The sequence below is a fragment of the Plectropomus leopardus genome, chromosome 4, assembly GCF_008729295.1.
Source record: "Plectropomus leopardus isolate mb chromosome 4, YSFRI_Pleo_2.0, whole genome shotgun sequence".
NCBI classification, from domain to species: domain Eukaryota; kingdom Metazoa; phylum Chordata; class Actinopteri; order Perciformes; family Serranidae; genus Plectropomus; species Plectropomus leopardus.
In genome coordinates this window covers 6,486,621-6,507,141 of record NC_056466.1, presented here as the reverse complement: position 1 = coordinate 6,507,141, position 20,521 = coordinate 6,486,621, and the positions used below count along the sequence as shown (strand labels likewise).

At 39.0% G+C, this 20,521-nt stretch overlaps 1 protein-coding gene across 1 annotated transcript; it reads left to right on the top strand.

Moving 5' to 3' along the window:
• Window positions 1-215: 215 nt before the first annotated feature.
• Window positions 216-20,196, top strand: pi4k2b (phosphatidylinositol 4-kinase type 2 beta). Its single transcript, XM_042485339.1, has 11 exons — window positions 216-747; window positions 9,274-9,425; window positions 10,037-10,117; window positions 10,556-10,675; window positions 10,899-11,030; window positions 12,399-12,552; window positions 13,677-13,747; window positions 14,207-14,309; window positions 14,839-14,972; window positions 15,787-15,846; window positions 18,864-20,196. Exons 1-11 carry the CDS (start codon window positions 399-401, stop codon window positions 19,035-19,037), a joined length of 1,530 nt encoding a protein of 509 aa, XP_042341273.1. The 5' UTR covers window positions 216-398; the 3' UTR covers window positions 19,038-20,196.
• The last annotated feature ends 325 nt before the right edge of the window (window positions 20,197-20,521 follow it).

Sequence of the window (20,521 nt, the reverse complement as noted above, 5' to 3'; positions counted from 1 at the left end):
TGGCAAAAAAGGAAAGAGAAAGAGAGAGGGGGAGAGAGGCACAGCAATAATAAAAACAGATGCATGTCATATTACAATAATGGCATTAATCTCTAATCTCTAATGGTTAACATCTTCAAATTTCGGACTTCTCAATGAGCACTTGAAGGCAACTGACCAAAGGTGTTCATTCAGCGGCGCGCATGCGCAGTGAGCCAACCAGGAAGCAGCAGACGAGCTTGGAGGATTATGTGGACAAATCATCGGCGAGCGATGGCAGCTGCTTTCGATTAATTTATTAGGGGTTTACACACTCGCGGAAAGAAAGACGTCAGATTAAAATGGAAGACTGACATCTTAAAGTTAAGTCAGTGTCATTTAATGTACATTTGATTATATGTATTAAAAACTGAGCGACAATGATGTCAGAGTGCGACCCGACGGAAACCAGCGAGCCCGGGCTGGACACCGGAGCAACAGCGGTGCCCGCTCCAGAGAGTAACTTTCACTCCTCGGACCCTCCAGCGGTGTTATTTGACAGGAACAGGATCGGCTTGGGGCTTGCGGCGACCCCCGGAGCCGCTGTTCGTATCTCGGACTCTTGTGAAAGCGTGTTGACGGAGCTGGAGACGGACGGCTCCGGTGAAGAGGCGCTGTTGTTGCCGTGTTTAGCAGGAAGCTCGTCGTCTCCGCGGGGCGCACGAGAGAAGCGGAGCAGGCGCAACAGACACAGCTCGTCTTCGGATAAAGACACCTTGGCCTCCCCAGGTAATTGTTTAATCGATGGCTTTGAGATTTGATAAAAGGAAGTACATAAACACGCTGTTGAGCCAGGTTTGAGAACCCGTGCTCAGTGAGCATTTGTCCAGAGGAACATCCTGTATGTTTTTGTCGCATATAATTCAGTGGAAAATGAAAAACTGGTTACTGTCAAGCATATAGCCTATGTAACAGTGAAAGCAACGTGGTGATGTCATGCAAGCCGGTGTGGAGGGTTAACCATTTAACTGTGAGGGCCCCTGGAGGGTCTTGGGCCTGAACTGGGGAAACAGAGCCTTGAATATTAATAGAAATTTAAGCAATAACTAGGTGGTGCTCAGTAGGGAAGTACACAATATCCAAGCAAAATAAATGAATAATGGTTAATTTTTTTGTATTTCACCTTTCATACAAGAAATGCAGCCCAGCGTGCTTTACAACAAGGAAGTTACATGCATCAAGTGCTTTACATGAAAAGACGCAATAGAGGGCATAAAGACGTAATAAAACCTGCATGTAAAAATATAAGATCAGAGTAGAATGCATCTTAACGTGAATAAAAAACACTCAATAATAATACTAGTATAAGTAAGATTAAAAAAGAAGTATTAAAAATGCACATAATGCAAAACATAAGACAGAAAATAAAACTCATTGAGATCATAATGATACAAATAAAGCTAAAAAAAATAGTGTATGAAATGCATAATTTAAGGAAAATACAACATTAAGAAGTAACAACAAGTAAAAAGTTAAGACCATAAATATACTCTTGTTACATTGATTGCATTAAAGTGCCATTGAGATAGAGTCTGCAGCTTGTGTGTAACCCTCTGTGTGTTATCCAGTGGGCTGATGTAATAACTGCATGTTATAATGTGGCTGATATGAGCTGGCACTTTCACCTGGTGACCTGAACACTACATGGAAGAGCAGCCATGAGTACAGTTAGTGATAGTAAAATTACCTCACTGAAAACACCCTTATATCACATTTATATTGATGTTGTTATATGAGACAAGATATTGTGTTAGATTTAGGTATTATAGAAGAAAAGAGAAATCCTGTGTACTGTCCTTTTACTTGCAATAAACTTTGATATGAGCAACAACCTTTTGGTTTTAAGACCGTAATCAGGTTGATTAAAAGAGCAAAGAACATTTGAAAATATACATAGATACCGCCTACGGCCAATTGGAGACCATACTAAAATTACAATCAGCCTTACAGTCTGCATGTATTTAACCCAGGAATACATGATAATATCGGCACATCTTTGGTATCAGCAAATATTGGCTTTAAAACGAAAACACGCCCACACACTGATTTCTGCCGATATCGCAAACTAATATTTATACATTTTTAATTGACAAAGTGAACATGTACAAAACATCAAGCCTGAGTTGAAATATTTTTCTTATTTTGCACAATGATGAATATTATATACACTGAAAAGCTTTGTATTTCATCCATCTTTACTGCTGGCCATCATGACATGAGTATGCATAATATGATGTTAATTCCAGCACAGAAGAGACTTGATTGTTGCTAAAAATTAGGTGGGTGACAAAATTTTATATATCAATATCAGTATCAGCTATCGGCCACAGGAGTTATCAGCAAAAAATCCAATTCAGTGCATACCTCCATGATACTTCCAGGCAAAAACTACAACAATATACACATAAGATAATATAATTTAAAAACACTATACAAAAATATCGCTAACAAGTCAGCAGTCAGGTCAGGCTACAAGTAAATATCAGGGCAAAATTATTACAATAATATCCCATTTTTTGTTGGGTGACAAAAAAATGGTCAGAGACCAGAAAGTTTCTGATTTGCCTCATTTGAGGCATTATCTATATATATTTTCAAATGTTCTCTGTACTTTTACTCAATCTGATGAATGTCTGATGACTGAAACATTGTTTGCTTGTAATAATTTTTTTAATTGCAAGTAATAGGACAGTGTGCAGGAGTTATCTTCATATATGGACAGTTTTCTCCTACGCACCAGTCTATTTGTTTTTAAGGGTGTGCATTTGTTTCCACATTCAGATATTCGTAATAATGTAAGTGTTGTCTTATCTTGATTTTAAAGGCTGCGTTAAAGTGAAGTGATGCAATTTTCTGAACTTTTTTGCTTTTACCCACTTAGTCAATATATCCACCCTACTGATGATTATTAATCAGAATCATCATTGTGTAAATATTTCTTGGAAGCATGAATCGTCAACCCTACAACACTGTGTTGCAATATCAGTATTGAGGTATGAGATAAAAAATAATGTGATTTTTTTTTTTTTTCTCCATATTGCTGAGCCCTACTCTCAAAATGGTATGTTCATTCAAATCAAGCAGATCTGTTTAGGTTTCTAGGCAGATGTCCTTTTAGGCATAGACTCAAAAAGGAGGCTAAAAGAATCAATTTCGTGCCTGTGCATTATTTTATTAGTTATCTTTTGTCAGACTCACATATTCACAGCACTAGCTTTGTTTTGGACTATAAAAAGAAAAGGATGGTATGGTGAAAACAAAGAAAAGGTGATCTCGTCACCATGGAAGCGGTGCATATTCTGACTTAACCACTCACTGGATTTATCACCACTCCCCCTCATATCGCCCACCTTTCTTTTACCCTGCAACATAATTTTGGAGCGGTTGTTTCCATTTATATTCACTTGTACTGGTCTCTCTCTCTCTCTCTCTCTTCTGAGATCCATTGTTCGACCATGTTGTATCCAGGCCAGAAATCTAGGCCACAGGTAGCCACGCTGAGCCTGAAATCGCAGGTGTTAGTGTCCCATTTCCACTGGCCTTTTAGAATAATGGTGTTCAGGTTTGGAATTACAATACAGTTTAATTTGGTGCATCACAAATTAGGATCACACACAGGCCTTAGTGCCAAGAGCTGTTATACTGTGTCGCTTTGTATGATGTAAAATGTCACGCCAATCTCCATTACAAATTTTGGCAGTTAAATTCTTACATGCATATCTCACAGAACATGACCATAAAACATCTGAGTCCTTCAGGCAAAAATCTATATTCATATAATCTGACAAACTGTAATAAGCTCTGGGTTCACATGTTCCCATTGTCTTCTTTCACCAGCCCATTGTCCACAAGAGCTGCTACCAGTGTGCAGGAAACAATGGGAGATAATCTAATTTGATGTGGTATTTTGGAAGGATTTTTGACCAATTTTATAAAGTCTGAAGTAGTAAAAAAATAAAAAAAAAAAATATATATATATATAGTGCTTAAATGTAGCACCTAATTTGCGTAACAAAATGTATAAGGGCTAGTCAGATTAATGGCCTGGCTGATTATTGGGGCTGATATTTGGTATTTTGCGGGTTATCTGTATCCTTATTTTAATGATCGCTGTTAAAGTTAATTGATTAAAAAGTGCAAAGAAAGGGTCAGCATGGAAGGACCTTTAACTTTGTAAAACCTCAGAGCTATTTCTATTTATTCATTTTTATTTAAATTTTCACTTGATTTTATAAAAAAGTGCTGGGAACTTGCTCTACATTTCTGTTTTGCCAAAATTTGCCAAAAGTATTCAAACCAGCTTTTGTGTTCAAGTCTGTTATATACAAAATTATAAATATTGACAGAAGATTTTCACTTTTATTGTGAATGCATATTGGCTCCAAATAACGGTTATCTGTCTCATTAACTACTAATAATCGGTATTGGCCCTGGGGGAAAAAAAACACCAATATCAATAGACCCCTAAATGTCATCAACCTAAAAGTTGCTGCAACAACTTATGAGACATAGTTGAGCATGGGAAAGGCCATATACTTCCATCATGATGTGCTAAGTCTCTGTACACTCTACCCTTTCACTGTTTGAATAGGTGCCCAACTAAAAGACAATGTCTGTTGCATATTTATGACTATAAAAATTTGACACACAGTCCTGAGCTGCTTCTCAATTTAATCTTCAGGCTTCCAGCTTCAGATGATGTATACTACTTCTATGTGACATATACTGTTGATCTGTTATCTCCCCCTAAAGAGCCCATGCCCCCTCTAAAAAAGACAAAAGGCAAGTTTATATATATTGCAACACTCAGACACAAGGCAATTCAAAGTGTTTTACAGGGGCATAGAAATACATGAAAGACAATACATTAAGAAAGCATTCAAATTGAATTCAAACATTTAAAATTAATCAAAGACGCAAAAGCAAGTAAATAAATAGTCGTGGTCGAATAAAAAAAGATGTTATTGGAACGCACTGTTTTAAGCCCCGAGTTGCTCATCTGAGCATGAGCATGGGTCTTTGGTGGGTCTCATAGGGTTAAAGTGATGCAAAATACATGTAATCTTGATATTTGCATGCATGTTGAACTATTTTATTATGTGGCTGTCTAACAAATAATTCTGCCTTGGCTTAGATATAAAGTTAAGTGTGAAGTTAAGTGTGGCCACACATCTGAGCTGTGACCCTTTTCAGAGTGCAGTGTTTCGACATCTCACACACTGTGTGCACTGCAGGTCAGCAGGGCTCCAGAGCACCGAGTGAGCTTCAGTCCTGCTGTGAAAAAGCTCTGGACCCATTAACTGACCGAGGGCTCTGAGAGACGGACATTAAATATGCAACAGGCCTTGGTGCAAGCAAACTCGCAGACAGACATGCAAACACTGTCGTTCAGTCCCATACATGATTAGGATGAAGAGGGAATTTTGGGATAGAGAAAGTCTACATGTGTATTTACTGTCATTCGAGCTTTCTGTGGGGTGAAAATAATGGAAGGAGAGAGAGACATTCCTGCCTCCTGCCTCCTGCAGTCACACTACACAATGATATTATCAGACTTTCATCAGCAGTACAATCCAGTACAAGTATACATCAATCATCAGACAAGACAGCTGAATAAACACACGGCGTCTATTGTTGGAAAATAAATGACGACGACAAAATATTGTGTCAGCGCTGTCATACACAGAGAAATTGTGTTGTAAATCGGAGCCACCCATCTCCATCACAATCTGTATTCAGGTCTGCGTTGTACATATTATTTCCATATTAAATTCAAGATGGGGCTGATTTTAAATAACAATCAGCTCCCCTTCAGACCACCAAAATGATACCTTCACGACCACACTTCTTGTTGCATATTCGAAATGTAAAGCTTGCTGAATGTTCAATCAGAAGATCTCCAGCTTCAGGGGAGTTGTTGTAGATTTTGTAGTTGCCTATTTCAGAGAAATGAACCGTCTCATATTAGGTATAATTGGGCAAAGATGATGCAACACATGCGAAATCCGGAAGATTGCAGATTTGCATGTGTCTCTAATATCAAAGGTTTTTCATTTGGACCACTAGAGTACACAGTAGTTGCATTCTTAGACATCATTGTCTGTATTGATCCTGGTACGCTGCACAATTTACACAACAAAATTTTGGAAAATCATCAGTAATGTGGATATAATGACTAAGTGGGGAAAGTCAAATAATAGAACAGTCTGGTACATTCATAAAATTTCATCGCTTAACTATAATACAGCCTTTAAAACCAGCAGAAGATGACCTTTACAAAATTACAGAATCCAAAATATAAGATGGTATCTCGTCTTACGTCAGGATATTAAGAATTTTGTTTGCTTTATTTAGCGAGGAAAGCTAGGAGCTAGCTAGGAAAGTTAAATATTTAGGGATGGGAATTGAAAACTGGTTCCAAACTGTCCTATCCATCAGAATCATGTGACTCAAAGCTTTTCAATTCCTTTTATCAACGCCCAGCCCTACATATAAACTATATGTAGTTTACTCAATGGAAATTAAGTTCATCCGGAGGGCTGACGGTCTGGTCTTGAGCCAGTTCACTGTTGGGTGATTTGACCCTCTGGTGAGGTTTGTTCAAATGAAACTTGGTCTTAAACTCTTGCAGTGCTCTTCTCACGGACTCTCTCTCTTAAGGCATGGTTTTATTAATTTAGCAGAGTACACTAAGCTTACCAAGTGCCAAATGGAGCACAAAACACACGCGCAGCCTCGCTTAATGCATTATTTTTGGGAGACCCTAGCACTACTTTGAGGGGCACCTCATGCAGAGACCTTGAAAGCACACAAAAAAAAACTGTAGTATGCGGCTGTTAGAGAGCGATGTTAGCGCTGATATTAAGAGTGGCTGTGTTTTGTGGAATAAACTATGCATGAAGGTACAAATCACCCAACATGGGGACAAAAACACGTTGTGGTCGTGTAGGCCGGAGATGTACTTCCTGTTTAACCTTGCATTTGGATTCCAGCGTACATAATGTTTATGTGACTGCATAACTGAATGGATGAGCTATGTAAATCTAACTCTGTTATGGCACTTTCATATGAATTTTTAGCTCCAAATTGAATGAATAAAGGAAAAAAACAATACAAACTTGGTCCCACAAAGAAGCCAGTATTTTCGCATGTCTGCTACGGTTCTACACTGACCCTGCTGCTTATATACATGCTGCATCTCGCGTCCATGTCGTGTTGTTCTTTGAGGACGCACACAGTCGACACGCCAAACTGACACAGGGGGCGCGTGGCAGCCATCATGCGTACACGTAGTTAAGAGTAGGAGTCGGCCAATATAGATAGATACCAATTATTATCAGTTAATGAGACCGTAAAGCAAATGTCTAATCAAAACTGAAACTTACAACATCATACAGCAAGTTCCTAGCAACTTTTTTATGTAGTTCAATGAAAATTTAAATAAAAAAATTAATAAATAAAAATAGCTTCCTGAAGTTTTACGAAATTAAAGTTCCTCCCACACACTTTGCATGTATTGCAGACTGCCTTCCCTGGTGTTGGTTGAGTTTTATATGCACTATTATTCATTAATTAATTTTATCATAAAAATAAATTACAGATAATCAGCAAAATGCCAAATATCTGCCCTGATAATCAGCCAGGCCAATAATCTGTCGACCTCTAATTAGCGGCATGTGTATCTCCGGCCTTGGAGTCCCTCTGATAAGTACAATATTTGAATTTGACTAAACAGACAGATGATAGGAAATTTTAATGTCTTTGATCAGGTTTAGGTGGGCCACATGGCTAAAAATCCAAACACGTGTCCCTACTTTTCAAATACTCCAGGCCCCTGATGTGATTTTCACATATCTCCATCTCTCTGTTCTCCCCCTCCTTTTTAATGTGCTTCTCTCTCAGCTCCTTCAAGTGAATGAGCTTCAAAGCTATCTTTGTTTCTCCTTATCTCTCTGTGACAAACGGCATGTTAGCAGTCCTCCCGTCCCTTTGTCCATTCTTCCCTCCTCCCTGTGTCCGTCCCTTCATCCCTCCCTGCATCCCACTGTGACTTCAGCGTGACTGATGTAGAGCATATGGAGCCTTTCTGTCAGCTGACTGTTCTGTGTTAGGAGGAGACGGTAAAACGTGTCATGTCGTACGATTGAGCCATCTTCAAGGAATTATTAGCAGCCAATACCCATCAGACAGCAGTCACGTCCAGAGAATAATTTCAGATCTGCAAGGCAACAGAAAACGCCTTTTTGTGACCAGTGGCTGAGTCACTCACTCAGCTATGTCGCCTCAAAGCAAGAAGGTTTAAATCCACTGACCAACTGGCCTTAGTTTGGATTTTGCATGTTCTCTCTCCCTCTCTCATCCTACAGACATAAAGGTTTGGTGGGATAGTACTTCTAAAGTAAGTGTGGATGTGTGTGATGTACTGGCCACCTGTGCTGGTTGTGCCCCACCTCTCACCCAGTATGTGCTGGGAGCAGTTCCAGCCTGTCATGACCCTGAACAGGATGGGATGTTTGGAGAATGGATAGATGGCTCCAGTTGCCTCTCACATACAAACTGTGTGCATGATAGGACACAGTCGAATGGGTAATCAGAAGAGTTTTGATTTGATTTGGAAATTTATTTCCAACATGTAAAATAGAAAATAGAGAAATGATCAAACAGAACTAGTGGACAAACAAAAAAGAAGAGGTACAAATTCATTTAATCCCACCCCTTCTACATAAGTCATTGAATTATAATTAACTAGCTTCCCTATTGATTTAAACCTATACTCTAATTAATCAAACATATATACATGCATCCACAAACCCAAAATCAAACATCTACAAATTTACATTATTATTTACAGAAAAAAGAGGATGAAACTAGGAAAGAGTATATATATATATTTATACTCTTTCCTAGTTATATATATATATATATATATATATATATATATATATATAGAGAGAGAGAGAGAGAGAGAGAGAGAGAGACTTAAAAAACTTTATAAAAAAAGCAATTTTTAAAAAAAACTTTTAAATATGCTTTGAAAATTTATCCTATTAATGTTTATCAATATTATTCATCATTCATACAGTGATTACAAAGATATATGTTATTGAAGACAAAAAAGAACAGTATAAAGAGTATTACTAAACAATGACAGCGCACATGAATAGATGATACAAACATCGCCGTTTTACTGTTGCAAAGTCAGATTGCTCGCAGTATAAATATGACGATTAATGCAAACTTCTTACTCTGCTTTAGGTACCAACAGTGGAGACTTCAACCATTTCCCTGACGATCCAGAGTTTGCAGATATTATCCAAAGGGCCGAACAAGCTATCGAGAACGGCGTCTTTCCAGAGAGGATTTCCCAGGGTTCCAGTGGGAGCTACTTTGTCAAAGACCCAAAGGGGGTGAGGATCGGACAGAGGAGAAGGGCAGGAGAGGAAGGAGCATTGGCTTAAAAAAGCTTTAAAACCGCTTTAAAATCATTATTAGATTTGAGAAACCATTATATATTTTTGCGTTCCCCACTCAGATTTCCAGCCAGTGTAGAAATTCTAGCTGGTGATTAAATGTGCTGACTTTTTGACATTTAGCTCACCGTAAGCTCCCTATAAGGTGCTTCTACATTAGCAGAGTCGAGCTGCTGAAAGGAGTGAACAGGAGGCAAGTTGTAAAGTTCACAGAGAGAGAGCTCCACTGTGAAGACTCGCTCAATAATGCAGCCAGTAATGCTCGCATCGATAACTGTTAGCCAGCATGCACAGTTAGCATCGCATTAACAAGTTTAATGTACACTTCAAGGAAAATATAACGATCTCTAACTTGTTATCAGCAGCTCTGTCACATTACATTTGTTGCTTTATAACTTTACGTGTCTTGCATGTTGTTCTCTAAACTTGTTTTTTAAAGGTTTCTTAAAGAAAAAAGTCTAGTTCTGTCGCAGTAACGTCCCTGTGTGTGCTGTATTTTGCCATATGCCAATGTGTTTGAGCACTATCATTTTCTTTTACCTTAACAGAAAATCATTGGTGTTTTCAAACCAAAGTCAGAGGAACCTTATGGTCACCTGAACCCCAAATGGACCAAATATTTTCATAAGGTACGCTTTGTCACATGTTGATATCTGTGTGTAAACAGTCTGAAGGAGAATACAAAGTCAAATATCACAATAGCAGTATTACTTGCATGAGATAAACAGATATTATAGTGTACTCAGTTCTGCCTTTCTTCCGCTTTTCAGTATGCTGCTAAAATACATCAAATTGCTTGTTGAATTTTAAAAAAAGGAAAATATTTCCAACATTCTTTATTGAACAAATTGAACATTAAACTGAGCACAAAACGCACCAATAATGATTGATATTTACATTTGAAGTGAAGTGAAGTTAAGTTTAAAGTGAACTCCCTCAGTGTAATATCGCAATCATTTGCAATATGTTTATCTTGTAAGTTGACATAATGATAACCGTTGAAAAACAATATATTGTGCAGCAGCTTTCTCACAGTTTCTCTCTTTCTCTTTCCCTTTTCCCTCTAGCTGTGCTGTCCGTGTTGTTTCGGCCGAGGCTGCTTGTTACCTAACCAGGGTTACCTGTCAGAAGCCGCCGCCTCACTGGTTGATACTAAGCTCGGCTTGGGAGTGGTGCCGAAAACGAAGGTGGGAACACTGTTTGCATGCATGATAATGCATTTTTTTTTTAATTCCAACATATGATCACACTATTTTTTTAACTAACAGTAAATGTATTGAAGTAGAATATTCAGTGAACAGCTGAATAGACCTGGATGTAGATGTGATGACGTCCTAGCCGTGTTATTCAGCAGTGGCCACAAATTAAAACTAAATCAGTGGTAACTGAGCATCTTGATTTTTGTACCAGGTGGTGTATCTGGCGAGTGAGACGTTCCACTACAGCGCCATCGACAGAGCCAAATCCAGGGGGAAGAAGTACGCCTTAGAGAAAGTGCCCAAGGTGGGCCGACGCTTCCACAGAGTGGGCCTGCCACCAAAGGTAACAGACAGCAGTGACCTTTAGGGGTGTAATGTCACCAAATTTTAGCTGATTTGTATGAGCAATCAGTGAGAACATAGATAAATAACTATTGAGTTGAATTTTGAATTTTATTTTATTTGATAGGGACGATGCAATTCAACATAGTTTCAATACATAGTATGAGACTGATGTATTGCTAAGAGAGTTTATAGCTATTGCCACTTTTTAACTTTTGTCGCTTGTTGGTCTTTTACATCTAGTCCTACAGTGTTATTAAAATAGTGAATTTTAAACATCATAAAACCACAATACACTATAAAACACAGAAAGGACAATTAAATACATACACCACAATACACACACTATAATACATATACAACAACATATACATCACAACATATACCCCAGTACACATATTGCAATACACATACCACAGTGCATATGCTAAAATACACATACACACCATTCACCAATACACTTACACAAATACCCCTAGCCTGAAGCAGATGACCAATAATATTAAAAATATTAGTCACACAATGATGTAATACTGTAGCCAGAACAGAAAAACTGCTGGAAACAGTATTCAGAACAGTAGAAAACTTTAGGTTTTTACCAGAGGGATTATTTTTACATTAGTTTACCTCAGTACTTTAAACATTTAATATGAAACAACCTTCATTGTATCACCATATATAAGACACAAAATGTGGAAAAACTTTAAAACACTTTGTAGCTGTGTTTTGAGAAGGCCTACAGTATAAACAGTGTTATTAGAACAAATACTACGAATTATTAACATCTTGCTATCAGCATATTTATTTTACATATATGAGCTGTCTTATCATAGTGTAAAGAAACGGTTGTGTGGTCTCAGTGAGCGCAGGGCCCAGAATAGCAGCTGATGCAGCCTTGGCAGAGGACAGTGAAAGGAATCGTGTCACACTCTCTGTTCAGGTTTATTCAAAGAAATAGGTCAGAGGAAGCATGAATGTCATCTCTGTTCTTTTTCCAGGGTCTTTCAAACAGCAATTGTGTGTTCTTATCTCTTTTGTAATGTGCTGTACCCAAACCCAGTGCCAATTTAAGCATTTCACCAAAAACATGTACAACAGCGACATTTTACAGCCCTCTGCTTCTCATCTGAGACAGCCTCCGTGATGATCTGCGCTTCTGTAGATGTTGTGAAAAAGGTGGCTGTAAAGAATGTGTTCAGGAAGTAGTTTGAGGAAGTTGGCGTCATGTGTCAACTGTCATGCAACGTTGACATTTCGGCCTGTTGACTTCACAATTTATATGTTACATCATCACTAAACAAAGTGTCTACTTTTTTCAGGACACACTGTTTTTTTATGTATATGTGATAAGGTATGTGTTTGTTTCCAGGTGGGCTCGTTTCAGCTGTTTGTGGAGGGTTACCGTGAGGCGGACTACTGGCTGCGGCGCTTTGAGGCCGAGCCTCTGCCAGAGAACATCAGGAAGCAGCTGCAGTCACAGTTTGAGCGGCTGGTGGTGTTGGACTACGTCATCAGAAACACAGGTGAGGCGGTTTCCGTGTTGACATTTAAACACAGCATTTTCTAAAGCATAGCATTGCATAACAGTCCTTTACTGTAACTTTGTCTTCCTGTCCCTATAATGTTGGCAATTTAACTAATATTGACTTATTTTGATAATGATTAAAATGCCGTTTGACCTATTTCATTGTCACCTGTTCTTTTGTGCCACATCGTTGCTTATTGTCACTATCAGCCTTTTTGCAAGTTTATTATTGTGTTACGCTAAATGAGCACTCATCATTATGGCCAATAATTTTTGATAGCTGTCATACTACATAATTGTGTATTTCACTGATCTTGATACATTTCCAATGTCAGAATATATCTTGAGTTTTACCTTAGTTGGAGCATTGCTTTGATCTCAATCATTTTGTGTTTAGTGGTAATACATTTTTTATTTTTAATTAAGTTTTTTCTTCATGTTGAAGTTCAGACAAAATCAGGCATGTTTATTATTATAGCTCATACAAAGAGTGAGGTTTTGTGACGTCCTCATAAACATGGAGGCACAATAACATGCCCCGCTCTCTTGGACTGTGAAAAAATGAGGAGTAACTGATGCGATGCGATACGATACGGTACTGGCTGAGTGAAAACTGAGTTTTGAAGTGAAAATGGGACTTTTTTTAAGTCACCTTTTATCTGATCCATTAAGAGATACTTATTTTAGTGAGGAATCTTAATTTTTTAAAGGGTTTGGCTCTCCATCCCGTGGTCTCCGTCCAACAAAACAGTCCAGCTAACCAACAGAGGATGATGGCGGGTTGAGGCGACAAAATCCAAAATGTAGAGTTTATACGCATATATAGGGATGTATGTCATATCCCATCCCTGTATATACGTATATGCAAGGAATTAATAATGTGTCATTTTTCATAAAGGGAGTTTGGCGTAATATTTTCCACCAGGAGCAGGATGGGAAATAAACTCAAGGAGAATCTAGTTGTAATCTTGCAAATTAAAATAAATGATTTTCTTTTAATGCGTGTAGGTGTCAGAATGTAGTCTTTAAAAATATTTTCAAAGTATTTTCAGTGTCTTCTAATGTATCAAAGGCATTACTCACACTCTTTAATTTCCATTTTCTCTTTGTCTTCCTCCTCAGATCGAGGGAATGATAACTGGTTGATCAAGTATGAGAAGCCAGGAGAAGGAGGAGACGGAGAGGGACAAAAGGTGAGCTTAAATCAACAAGCACTGAGGGTGTGTTCAGACTAATCACAGAGCAAATTCTCACCCTGCTTATGCAACTGAACTGCGGGAATGCCGATACATTTTCAACGTGGGACACAGGTCATGCAAAACAGCTTAAACAAACATGTGTACTTGATGCTCTGTCTCTCATTCACACACAGGACACACAGGGGCCCACAGAGACAGACAATAGCTTCCATATTGAAGGTCTGGAACAAACTAGTGCCCCCACTGACTTTGCTGGTTACACTAACATGAACACTAACTCCCCATCATCAATCATTATGTGCCATGTGTTGCTAAATGAGCAAAAGTTGTCATCTATCTGTCCAATTAATCAGGCTTTTGGACAGTGATCAATGACCAGCCCGCTCATAGGTCATTAATCACTCGGTCACTTGTTGTTGGTGATGTCTCTGATCCGCTCTCTCCTCGCTGCAGGATGCAGAGTGGACAGAAAACAGTTTAGACTCCTGCATCAAGATCGCAGCGATCGACAACGGCCTGGCCTTCCCCTTCAAACACCCGGACGAATGGAGAGCCTGTACGTTGGTCTCTTTCCTCCCTTTTCACTCTTTATTCATGTTTTGACTTTAGCACTTGCTGTTTTTTCAACACCTTTACTTACTTATAATGGTGGAAACAACTGTTATTGACATTCATCCTGGATTATTTACTTTGTTTGTCAATGACTTTGAAAATACCCCAAAAATTGAGAGTGGCTGTCACAAGCTAACAGAGCACAGCAGAATGCAGCATTACAGTGATAACTGCATTAATGGTAATAACTTTGTTATTTGAAACACAAGATTTTTTTCTTAGATTTTAGATTGTTTTTATTTCTGAATGACAAATTGACCCCTCTCAATAAAGTGCTTTAAAAGTTAAATATACTGAATCTCGTGCACTGAAACTCTGATACGGGTCAGGATAGAGTTCGAGGTATCTGCCCCTCAGACTGAAAATGCTGATTTTCTGAATGCAGTTTTCCTACATTAAGCTGAGCAGTTACCTCTGGCTGATTAACGCCGTACAGCGTGTTGTGAGAGCTAAAAGGTGTCTGGTTGTCTCAGATCCCTTCCACTGGGCATGGCTCCCCCAGGCTAAGGTGGCCTTCTCCCAGGAGACCAGAGAACTGGTGCTGTCCCGCCTCTCTGACATGAACTTCGTCCAGGACCTCTGTGAGGACCTCTATGAGATGTTCAAGGTAAACGCCGTGTCACAACTTTCCCCTTTTCTCTGTTTGGAGTTTGTTAGTGGTTTGTCAGCTCCGCTTGTTAGCTGGTGAACGACAGTGGAGCGAGCGGCCGCTGGCGCCGGACTCTCTTCACATCTGTTCCCCGCAGGACTCGACTCATATCTGGACTGTCGAGAGAAGGTTTAAAGTTTGATGCTGTTTGACAGGCAGGTAGGAGACTGTTATCTGTGAGAGGAGCTGTGCTGTTTGTGAACAGCCCGAAGTCAGTTTTCACTGACAGCTGAAAATTTAGATGGAAACACCAACTCTGTGAAAGGACCCGAGTTTCAACCTCCAGGCCAACATATTGCAGATGCAGAAAGAATTCAGGCTGAAATAAAGTTGTTTTCTGCTTTTTTTCTGCAAAACCCTGGTCATTGAGACCATAAATAGAGAAATTTTGACCTCTTCAAATTAAAATTTAAACCTTATAACCTGTCACCTTGATTCTAATCTCTGGGACTTGTATTAGCTTCATTGGATTACTTGAAAAAGTAAAAAAAAACATCTTGATAAAAATGTCATGACGTTTTGTCAACTAAAACATTTGAGTTTTCATCGACTAAAACTAGACTGAAACTATGAAGGATAAAAATGACTAAACATGGCTTAAACTAATAAACATTTTCATCTCAGGACTAAGACTAAATCTGAAATCGCTGCCAAAAACTAACACTGGTTTATACAGATTAAAATGAAGACAGCAGCTGTCTGTCAGCAGATTAACGTGGAGTCTTTGACGTCTGTGACACCTGCTAACAGGACTTTTGTTTTTTCTCTTCAGACGGATAAAGGCTTTGATAAAACCATGTTTGAGAGACAGATGTCAGTCATGAGGGGACAGGTGAGTTGTCTTTTTTTAAATAGTATTTTGACATTGTTGTTCCCATCAGCCTCTCTGCCTTTTTGTCTGTCTCCCATGTGTCCTCTCTTTATTGCTCCTTCCTTTAATATCCTATCTTACTCTCCTTTCTCTCTCCTGTGACCTACTTTCAGTCACTTTCGTTGTTTGCTCTGTAACCTCATCTCAACCCACCTTAACCTAATTCCTCACACTCCACCCGTCTGCCGCCCTGCCTCATTTCCCCGTCTTTTTCTCTGCTCCTCACCTCTAGTCTCGCTTTGCTTTTACCTCTTTGGATTAATGACCACAGAGTTTGACATAGCATAATGATTACAGTGTTAAAGGAAGACAACAGCGGACAGTTGCGTCCATAAAATAAGTCTGTTTGTTTGATGTAGTTTTCATAATTTATTGGGCCTAGTTTGTGTTCTGCTTTGGCTGCTGCCCTCTATTTGCATTACAGATAAAATGATTAATGAATTCAACGCAAAAATGCTGAAGTAATTTTTCAATAGATTAGATTAGACTAGCATATGGCATATAAAACTGGCTAATAACAATAACAATAACAATAACAATAATAACTTTCTTTATATTGCACCTTTAAAACAGATATTTGTAAAGTGTTTTAACAGACGAATCAAAGGCAGGAACTCAGGGAATAATAAAATAAACATCAACAAACATGGCAAACAGAGAAAGGTCGAGAAAAGGCGAACAAAAAGGCAAGAACAAAATGTGAACACAAAAAATCACAAGAATAAAGCAAATAAAAGAAATGAAAGTGATAAAACAGACAGATCATGTGAGGCACTTAAAGTACTAAATGGATTAAGTTCTTTTTTGAAAATATAGGAATAAAAGCAATAAAAGACGATAGAAATAATATAAGAAACAAAATAACAAGACAGCATCACATCAGTGGGGATGAAACAACTATAAATACAAAAAAACAGATGAATAAAAGATAAATGAACGAGTAAATAACTTAAAACAAGAAAAGATGGTAAGAACAGGACATCAGATGGATAAGGAATGCATGAATAGAGTAAGAGCAGCAAAATGAATAGAGGAAGAGAGATAAAAAAAAAAAAAGCCTAAATAAATAAATAAAGGTGACATCACATAAAAGCAAGTCTGTTAAAGTGAGTTTTAAGATGTAATTTAGTAAATTATGTAAGTAGAATCAGATTTGACTGTGCACTGCATGCGGGGTTTTTTTTCATTAAGGGTTCAACAACAGTCACATAATATTGTAAACAAGCCAATTTAGCCCTCAGAGGAAATGCATGCAAATTATATTAATGATGGAGTGGGAAATGTTCAACAACCTTTTTTTGGACTGTATGGTATTAAGTCGCTGTGAGCTGTAAATTCACCACTCACTCAAAGCAGAAGGCAGAAGATAAAGTTATCACGCACCCTGACCGGGCAAAGCCTCACCTCATCTGGACAGCTGCCTCCGTCTCACTCAGACTGAGTCTGCGTCCACAGCTTCCTCCGTCTCACTCAGACTGAGTCTGCGTCCACAGCTGCCTCCGTCTCACTCAGACTGAGTCTGCATCCACAGCTGCCTCCGTCTCACTCAGACTGAGTCTGCGTCCACAGCTTCCTCCGTCTCACTCAGACTGAGTCTGCGTCCACAGCTGCCTTACAGAGAGCAGCATGAAAGCGAGGATCGCTCACAGCTCCATCTGGGTACTGAAACTTTCCCAGAAGTATAATGCACACTGACCAAAAAAAAAAAGCTCAATCTGAAGAATTTCAGTCAACTGAGGGATCTCCGATTTATGATTCAAATCTTTGACCTTTAAGGGGCCACCCTAGACAAACATAGTCCACGTTGCTACAGATTATAAAGGTGCTTAATAGGGTTAGAAAATAGTCAGAACTTTCCTTAATTGATTAATCTGTAGGATTAACAAGTCATTCATTGATTAATCTTTTTTTTTTTGCTTTTAAACAGAAAAACTTTGCTTAGTTTAAACAATACCAAATGCATTTCTTCCTTAGTCAAATCTCACAGTAACATATCGCATACATTTTGACAGCCTTTCATAGCTTATTAATTAAATTTCACATGTTTAGTTTCATTCTTAACGCCAGATAAATCCGTCATCGATTATCACTCAGAGATGTGCTTTTCTTATGTTAATGTGCCCTAAAATGTTTGGCCTTGACTGTACTGACCTGTATTTGTGCAAAGGTTGTCACTGGAGATGTTTTCACGTTCTTCTACTCGAGAGGGTGAATGCTCTTAACGTCCTTAAAATCTGAGATTCAAATGCACCCTGGGGGAAGCTAGATTAGGTACGTCATGGTTTCGAAAGCCATACAGGAAATGCATTTTGGGAGGGGAACATACTTAAACTTAGCTCTAACAAAGAAGCCTGAAACCTCCAGAGCTGACTGGTCAGAGAGTAAGAGTTTGCGTTTGCATAGTGAAAGTTTTGACTGCAAACATGGAGCAGTTTTTGGATGTAAACTGCACCCTGGAGATTACTTTCACCATTTACCATAAACTGCATCATAGCAGATACCATTATATGTGTCAGACACTGCAAGGTACAAGGTATCAAGCTAACAAAAAAGAGAAATATATCAAAGATTGCTAACTACACTTCGTCGTCTCCTCACCTGAGTCAGGCCTGACGGAGGCTCAGACATGAAACTCCCCGGTGTTTTCTTTCAAGCTAACAGTGGCTATTTTGATGCGCTCTGTTCTTTCGTTTGTAAACTCAGCACAAAGACAGCGAGACCCGATGCAGAATCTCTCAGTAAGGGAGAAAGAGCAAATGTGCTTCAGTCCCTTTTCAGAATTTTTTTTGTTTGTTTTTATTTTTTATGCAGGAAAAACATTTTTAAAGAAAATATTAATCACAGCTAAGTATTTTGAGATCATTTAAAACATGTCTGGAGGGGAACGGAAACCTCACAGATGCTCTCAAATGCAACCAGCTGACCAGTACTCCGAATGAAAAATGGTTTCATACATCATGAACCCTGTTTACCACCAGGTGCTGAACCTGACCCAGGCTCTGAAGGACGGAAAAAGCCCCATCCAGCTGGTGCAGATGCCCCGAGTGGTAGTGGAGCGCAGCCGATCAGGCGGCCAGGGACGCGTGGTCACACTTGGCAACGCCTTCACACAAACCTTCCACTGCAAGCGCCCGTTTTTCTCCTCGTGGTAGTCAAGAGATACGTGAGGAGGGCAGCTGAGGAGAGACTTCTGCAACAGCTCTTTTTCTGTCCTGAAGTCGGGAAGCGAGGGAGAAGATGTGAATATCGCACTGCAGTCTGCTCATATTTCTTTGGCATGCGAAGAAATGAAGACACGGATGATAGAAAGTAAGATGAAGAAACTTGGCTGCGGCCCATTTCTCGTTTTGTGAAGAGAGCTCAGAGAAGCATGGGAGCTGGAGAGACTGGCATACCAGTGTCTCCCAGAGACATTGGGGCTGTTTGTGGTTACCATGGTGACTTGATTGGGTAATCGGCTTTTCCACAGAGGTGGGCTTTGTTTATTGTTAGGAGGCAGAAAGGATTTTTTTTTTTTTTACCCACCCAAAGTACCTACTGAAGTCTCTTGCAGGGTCTCTTGGTGGAGCTAATGGCCAAAGAAGAAGTACTTAAAAACCACAAGCAGATCTGTGGTCCAGTATGTTTGGGAATCTAAAGGCCTGGTTTCACAGATCTCTCCAGAAAGGGATTTTTAAAATCTGGGACAGGTCTGGGATACAGTCTCAAACTATTTGCTTTGCCTTGTAGGATTACTTGTTAAATATAGATGTGCACTTGCACTGCTGGAAGTGTTTGACTGGTTCTACAGAACTGGGTCAAACCGCTTTTTAGCCAGTGTTAGTTTTCAAAACCACAAACCCAGTGTCTTCAACTCTCACTACTGCCAAAACCTGTTTGTGGAAGGAAAATTTAAAAAGCCTCGAAAATGAGTATTGTTGAAACTTGAATATGAAATCTAGGGGAGGACTAGTTATAAACATTGCTTGAATGTAATCTGTTTACGGTTTCTACACAGATACTTGCTCCGAAACATTTCAATACGAGTGAATGCTGTCGAAAATACCTTTTTTTTCGTAACAATGAATGTATTTGTTGTTTGACATGTATTTAATTGCTGGCAAGCAGCTTTCTCTTGAACCTCGTGGCATGAGGGGTGGCACCTCGTCCCTGCCCTTTATAAAACGTCATATGAAGAGGAAAAAAGAAAACGGAGGACAATATTTCACACTTTGCTCGATGCCGTTTTGTTTTCTTATGTATGCATCTTGAAATTTTTATTCCAACTCAATGATTGTATGAAAAAAAGTTGTATATTTAACAGATGAAAAATAAAATTTGGGAAATTTGAATCTTTCTTTTGGTCAGTTGTATGTCACGATTTCACAAAAGAAAACGTACAGGATTCAGATAAAGATGAACTGGCACCTATTTACTTTTTAAATAACTGAGGGACTCAACATGATACAGAGAGTATTACTGCAGCTGTGTACATTTACTATCTTCAGACGTTGTTGACAAAGGTGTGTTCAGCTGAGCGAGGGTGAAACAGTTCCCATATACCTGCGACAGGACCAATAAACTCGTGACATTAATGATTAACTGATGCTGGGAGCAACAGTAATACCAAGTCAGCTAACGGTTAGTAACGGTTAAA

What these genes read in the sequence shown, in the direction of transcription:
- pi4k2b (XM_042485339.1), top strand. Translation starts at nt 399, where the DNA reads ATGATGTCAGAGTGCGACCCGACGGAAACCAGCGAGCCCGGGCTGGAC. An exon ending in CCCGGACGAATGGAGAGCCT is followed by an intron (nt 14,310 to 14,838) that starts GTACGTTGGTCT and finishes TGGTTGTCTCAG; the next exon opens with ATCCCTTCCACTGGGCATGG. An exon ending in TGTCAGTCATGAGGGGACAG is followed by an intron (nt 15,847 to 18,863) that starts GTGAGTTGTCTT and finishes GTTTACCACCAG; the next exon opens with GTGCTGAACCTGACCCAGGC.